The sequence below is a fragment of the Solanum verrucosum genome, unplaced genomic scaffold (assembly GCF_900185275.1).
Source record: "Solanum verrucosum unplaced genomic scaffold, falcon-dt-bn FXZP01000218.1, whole genome shotgun sequence".
NCBI classification, from domain to species: domain Eukaryota; kingdom Viridiplantae; phylum Streptophyta; class Magnoliopsida; order Solanales; family Solanaceae; genus Solanum; species Solanum verrucosum.
The window spans coordinates 1,980,523-1,987,813 of record NW_026020464.1 but is presented as its reverse complement, the minus strand read 5'-3'; the positions used below and the strand labels follow the sequence as shown (position 1 = coordinate 1,987,813).

At 32.5% G+C, this 7,291-nt stretch overlaps 1 protein-coding gene across 1 annotated transcript; it reads left to right on the top strand.

The window, feature by feature from the left end:
• Window positions 1-2,471: 2,471 nt before the first annotated feature.
• Window positions 2,472-7,033, top strand: LOC125808854 (uncharacterized). The gene is made up of 13 exons (XM_049488516.1): window positions 2,472-2,547; window positions 3,082-3,300; window positions 3,648-3,724; window positions 3,866-4,025; window positions 4,179-4,203; window positions 4,352-4,441; window positions 4,513-4,684; window positions 4,956-5,029; window positions 5,294-5,363; window positions 5,642-5,713; window positions 5,841-5,974; window positions 6,176-6,249; window positions 6,558-7,033. The coding sequence occupies exons 2-13, from the start codon at window positions 3,093-3,095 to the stop codon at window positions 6,647-6,649; spliced, it is 1,248 nt and encodes a 415-aa protein (XP_049344473.1). The 5' UTR covers window positions 2,472-2,547; window positions 3,082-3,092; the 3' UTR covers window positions 6,650-7,033.
• Window positions 7,034-7,291: the final 258 nt, after the last annotated feature.

Below are 7,291 nucleotides of genomic sequence, written 5' to 3'. Positions count from 1 at the left end.
CAGCTACTAGCTAATAATAATTTTAAATCCCAAATATTTTTAATTAGGGTAAAAATAAAAGAAAATAGCATTTCTATATACACATTCATTGAATAATGCTTTTATGGGAGGTAATTTAGAGCATACGGTTCTAAATTCTAGAAAATATGTGTCATCAAGGAAATTCAACCAGTGAACTTAAAATTATAAATCCATTTTGTGATCACACATTATCTATGGTAGGCGAGCACAAACTATTATTGACTACTTCGCCTATCCATTCTATTATGGCTGACTTGAAGACATCAGAAGATCACCATTTCTATCTAGATACAATCGTTGCTTCATTCTACGAGATCCACGACTTTCTTATCACCTCATTCGAGTTAAGATGTAACTAAATTGGTTAAATTAATAGAAGCCATCAAAATTCATACAACAAAAATAATGAAATCACTTGCTAATGATGATTTGCTTAATGTGTAATCAACAAAATTATGAAAATTAATACCCTTGAGCACCGTTCCTTTCTGTCCAACGGTACTTACTAGTAATATAATTAATTAATTATAATTCCCCTTAAACGCGTAATTAACAAGGACCCCATATATTCTTTTCTATTAAAAAATAATTTAAATTAGACATTGTTAAAACGTTAATATGCATGTCATCTTTATTCGTTACAACAAGTTACATATTTTTAAAATTGCAAAGATCACATTTTGAGATAATTTATTTGTAGATATCTTTTCGGTAAACTTTACTATAAAAAAAATGTTACATTCACGATCTAACTTGTCAATAACTTTCATTTAGACGTTTGAGCTATGATTTGTTTAACTTAAGCATCTAAATATATGATAATATGTTTCGATTAGACATTTTCAATTTAAATTTTGATAAAAACTTTTACGTGTAATCTCGAAAAATATGCATAGCTGGCATGGATATAATAGGGTCAAACTTATTTGTACTAACCTAATTTGTCATCTTATGTTCGTCTTGCATGGCTTAAAGTCTTTAAAAACAATCAAAGTTTTTGCTTTTACAGCCTAAGATCCTCTTTCTTCATTTTCACTCTTTTACTTTTTTATTTATTTTTCTTTAGACTAACAATTTTTAAGAATTAATATAATAAGATTTGGGAACATTTGATGAATTAATTGTGTATAAAAATAATAAGGGATAAAGAAAAGTACTTCAAGTTTTCTTTTTTTCCTTGATTTGGTTTTGAAATGATTAAACATATCATACTAAATGATTATCCTAGCTAGTATTACATTATATTGTGGGAATAAAATAAAACCATGTGTTCTATCATATATGATAAAACATAAGAGGTTCAAAGACAGATTTAGAATTTTTAAGCTATGAGTTTTGGATCACAATGCTCATTCGTGTTCTGAATAATTATTTATACATATTAAGTGATTTTTAAAAAGTAAATTGATATATAATTTGCGATAAAATTACTGAACTGATATAATCATAATGGTGGCTTTGCCTCTAATGGGGTAAGGTAAAAAATCTAGGTTACCTATGTTTCAACATTTATAATATAACATGTTAAAATATATCAATAATGTGTAATTTGTTTACACTATCAAAATAAGGGCAATCTAGTGCACTAAGCTTTCAATATATGTGTGAGATTTAGAGAAGAGTCGAACCACAAGAATCTATTGAGCGTGAAGTACTTATAAAGTTTAAATCTTGACTTCGCCTCAAATTCTACGTAACAAAATGTGAAATAAATGAAACTCAATATGTACAACACTGCTAAGACAAAATATATTATGTATAATAAATTCCAGCACCTATTCACTCCAATAGTTATAGTCAGGGTACTCTGCATGTGAAAAAAATTTGGTAGTTGTTATTCATGTGTGAATTATTTAATACAGACTCATCTTTGTCAAATAATAAAAGGATAAGGTATAAGTAAGTAGCTCCTAGACTATAATCGAAATTTAGAGATACATCTTAATTAAACTAAGGTCCTATTATCTCCTGAACTCATTTTTTTTGTAATTTTATACACCTTTTGGCTTACATGCACACACCGTGACTCCACATAATTGAGGTGCGTGGAAGATGATTAGATGTCACGTAAGCCAAAAAGGTGTACAAAATTACAAAAAAAAATGAGTTCAGAGATAATGGGACGTTAGTTTAATTATGGTGTGTCTCTGGAATTTCGGTCATAGTGTAGGAAGATTTATCCCAATATTAACATTTTCAATAGGATATTTTTTATTTTTTAAAAAGGGGCATCCTGGTGCACTCTGCCCAGTCCAGGGAAGGATTGGACAACAATGGTCTATTTTACGCAATTTTATCCTACATTTTTGCAAGAGACTGTTATCACACCTCAAATCTGTGACTTCCTAATCACGTGACAACAACTTTACCAGTTACGTCAAGACTCCCCTTCCTCAATAGGATTTTTTAATAGTATAAAACTATAAGGAGCCTCATTCTCTCTCACATGTTTTAGAGTGTCTTGCTTACTTGAACTCAATCTTAAACTCATACCTCCAGCTCTATCTTCAAGAAAATTAACAAAAGGTTAGAATTTACTTTATGTTTATTATATTCTAATCATTCTCTATTACTAGTTCTTAATTGCTTGTGTTTTTTGAACAAGTTTAACCAATTAACTTCTTGTTACAAAGTTTAATTATATTCAAGTGAAAGAAATGAAGGTACATTATAAACAATTCTATACATAATGCTTTATTCTTTGTCTAATTTGGTTTGAAATTCAAAAAGTTTAAAATTTTCCTTAGTAGTTAATAGTTGGTAAACAAATAGAGAAAACTTCATGATTTTACTAATTAGCACTAACTATTCATGTAACTTATTTTGTTCAATATTGTGAGAATCCATCATAAATTGACTAGTTTTACGCACCAGCAATGTGAACAAGCTCATACAAGCAGAGTTATTTTATTCGAAAAAAGTAAATTTTCTCCTTAACAAGTTATTCATTAATTTCTGAAAAGCCTAAGAAATTTTTGAGTGTTTGACTATGATTGTTGTTGTATGTTGTGCAAGCTATTCTCAATTTTTTTTGGATTTAACGTTGCGATTGCTTTAAAGGTTGAGGTAAGATGGTAGAAGACAACATAGATGACAATGAGGTAGAACAATGGGGAGACTTTCCTGTAGCATTATTACAACAGAAGAGTATGGAATATGCAATTATAAGCAAGAGGTCATCGCGAGCTCGTTATTCCTATGGCATTATATTCTTGATAACAAATCTTATAGCTTGGTTTGTCCGCGATTATGGTGAAAGGGTTCTTCCTCTGCTTCATTGTAAGTCCCAACATTCTTACCGTTCCACATTGTTGACATTGCAAACTTACTGTCATATATTTATGCTTCTGTAGTTGCTACAGAATGTTGCATGCTAGGTAAATGAAATAACCTACTTAGTTAACAGCTGAACGCTCTAACCACTGAGCTACTGAGGAACAATAGATAAGTACGAGGACATAGAGTTCAATTCCTGCTTTCAATTCATTTCCTAAATTTCAACAGGCCATAACGGTCTTATGACTCGTTTCAATCTTGCATATGACTTGATTCTGCTTTCTATACAACTGTTTTTAATGATGTCACAATATATGCCTCTTGATTCGTGTTTCAAATTTTATCTGCAGACTCAAAAGCATGTGGAAATGGCGGAAGTGAATGTTCTCACACGATGGGGGTTCTTCGTGTGAGTTTAGGTTGTTTTGTATCCTTTTTCTTTAGAATGTGGTTCTGTATAACTATATGAAAATTTGAAAGATTTTCTTCTGTTCTTTAATGTTATCGTTTTCGTTTGATAAATAAATGAGAAATCTTTCACTCTTGCATCCTTGACATACATCATTAGAGTTTCTTTTTAGTAATGTTTCTTACAACATGTTTCACAAGCAAGTTGTATGACGTTCGCAATGTATGGCATTCTGGCTGGTGGATTTTGAAGTTTCTTATGTTGATCATTTTTACGGTGATTCCATTTTTCGTCCCCTCAGATTACATCCAGTTGTATGGTAAGTGAATGCTTAAGCTTTCTGATCAAAGCATTTCATTTTAGCTTCATGTGAAATGCAACTTTCATCTTATTTTTCTCTATAGACCGTCTGTTTATATTTAGTCACTCATGAAATACCAAAAGTAAACGGAAATCGCTATCTTTTCTGCAGGTGAATTTGCTCGAGTAGGTGCAGGGTAATACTACTACAAGAATCTGCAAAATAGTAGCTCAAAATTTTTCGAACTTTCTTTTATATAGTCTTTACTGATAATGTTCTGTTTAAGTTTGCAATATCGGAAGCAATGATTGACAGTTGATACTGGTTCTGTTATGTATTCGCAGGGTTTTTCTCATCCTCCAGTTAATAAGTGTGATCGAGTTCATCACGTGGTGGAATAACTATTGGATGCCTGATGAACGAAAGAAACAAAGGTATAGTTATCACTTTCAGCGTTCACGCTGTCACATTGTGTACTTACAGTATATCCTCTTTGTCAAAACAGCTGCTCCCTTGGTTTATTCATGTCAACAGTCTGTTACATCGCTTCCATTTGTGGAATTTTCGTGATGTATGTGCTTTACGCCTCCAAAACATCATGCATTCTGAACATATTCTTCATCTCCTGGACTGCAATTCTGCTGGTAGTAATGATGGCTGTATCTTTACACTCTAAGGTATGCTTTTAATACAATCTAGTTAGTTTCCCTTCGGATACTTTTCCCGAATGGTAAAAGAGTCTGTCAACTGTCAAGAAACTCTTTTAAGCCATACAATAGAAAGTGCAATAAGTTCTGTGATGGACTTATCTATCACTATGCTTACACGTTTTTCTGATTTTTGATCGTCCCATCTGCTCGATCATCTTTAAGGTTGCTTAAACTGAAAATCCCTTTCTACTGATGAGTATTGCACGCGTTGTTAATACATATTCAACTTATTTTACAGGTAAATAGGGGACTTTTGTCTTCAGGGATTATGGCTTCTTATGTTGTCTTTCTGTGTTGGAGTGCTATTCGAAGGTCAGAAACCTCGTGCTGATATTATTTTTCCCTTCTCTTATTTGTTTAGTCTGTGAACTCGATATTCAGTCTCAGTGAGTTCATAGATCAAAATGATCAAAATGTTTAGTTTGTTGGATGATCATCCCTATAACAAAAGCATATTTGACAGGGCGATAAACACATGTTTAGCTGAAAACTTACGATTCTTTCCCCTTCATAATGTAGTTGTTGTTTGGTTGTCATTTATGTGATGAAGTCGATTTGGTGACACTTTGTTTACAGTGAGCCAGCCACTCAGAAATGCAGCTCTCAGCAACAAAACAACATGCATGGTGGTTGGACTACTGTAATTGTAAGCTCATTTTTTCCTTGTTCTGCTTACCAGTTTGAGAATGCTGTTTTAAGACATCAAATTTGTCACGACTCGTGTGAACTTGTGGTATACCTTATAAAGCTTTTCACTTTCCTCTCTCATTCCGATATGGGAATTAACCTAAGGTATATATATATATCATGTGCACCCCTTTCTTCGATAGCTTGTCAACCTAGAAATCTGTCAGTCCTTCTCTCGTCATTTGAATCTCTCATTTCACATGCTTATTCACTATCGTTCTTTTCCTTGTAAAATAGGGCTTCTTGATTGCTATATGTGCAATCGTCATGGCAACGTTCTCCACTGGCATCGACTCACAAACATTTCAGGTGAGCTTGGCTTTCTCTGTCCTATTTAGATGGACAGAACGCACAAAAATCACAAACCATCTTTCATCATCATGTGTATGTTTCCGTTTTGCTGAGACATGACTATATCTCCTTGCTCGCATCATAGTTTCGCAAGGATAAAGTTCAATCGGAGGATGATGTTCCCTATAAGTATGGCTTCTTTCACTTAGTGTTCTCCTTAGGAGCAATGTACTTTGCTATGCTATTCATCAGTTGGAATCTTGATGGTTTGCCTCGAAAGTAAGTATATCTTCTTTTTTCGTTTGAGCTGAGGATCTATCAGAAACAACCTCTCTACCCCTACAAAGGACGATGTAGAGGTAAGGTCTGTGTATATCCTACTGTCCCCAGACCTCATTGCGGGATTACACTGAGTATGTTATAGTTGAACATGTGTTATAGTAACATTAATTTGATTCAATTTTTTGTTTTAATTAACAGATGGAGTATTGATGTTGGTTGGGCTAGTACATGGGTGAAAATAGTGAATGAATGGTTTGCTGCTACAATATATTGTAAGTCAATTTAGTTTGTACTTATTTTAATGAACAATTGATCAAGTATAGGCAATTTTCGTTTATCGCGCTAGAGTCATAAAATTATATCTTACATATAATAGAAGATAAAAAAAATGTCCAGAATGTCAAATCCGGTCTCGGATAAGGCAAGTAGGCTGTCACAACTCACATGTATAAAGTTGTCCGGAAGTATAGGCACGTCAGTGACTCACTTGAAAGTGGAGCGATCGTCTGTGAAATTAACCCGAAAAATATATATAACATTCATGTATTTCTTACATTTTTCAATTATATCATGAATACAGTGTGGAAATTAATATTTCCAGTAGTGAGACAAACAAAAGTGATGGATCATGAAGAGACAGAACAACAAATGGACAACTCAACTTCAGTGTGATTTTTGTTGCTAGATAATTGATGCACGTTACTCGGACTCCTCAAAAATTTCAACGATTGTGCTTATGTATGGTCGATTGCTTCAAAAGTCGTATCATTTTTGGAGAATAAGACACGCTAGAGGTGGCAAAATGGGTAAAATGAACCAAGGGTTGGTAAGTGAGTGATAAATGGCTATTTCATGTTATAAAATAATTTATTGGTAAAGATTCAAAATTTACATGAGTTAATTTTTATCACCCTTCATTTACCCATTTTACCACTTGTTTTGTGTTATGTATTTTGTAATTTTTTTTAAAAAAAAATGTACTTTTACTTGTAGATTCTTTCTTATTATCATGGGAAATTTGATGAATACTAAAATCCCCTACTCTTTTTGTTTGTTTTGGATATATGTTAACGAATTTTTAAATAATCGATCATCTATAAAGATAAACAGCAGGTATCATACACAGTGATAAACTTAGTCTACTCCCTCATTAGATCCACTAGTTAACGCTTTGGTCAATCACATAAGCAGACTTCTATTGCTATTTGCTAGATATTAATAAAATCAAAGTAATATAAAGTGAATTATCTTAGAATAGAAAAAAGGAAAAAAATGAAAGCTAAAAATGATGGGAAAAAAGTGAGAACTAAGATG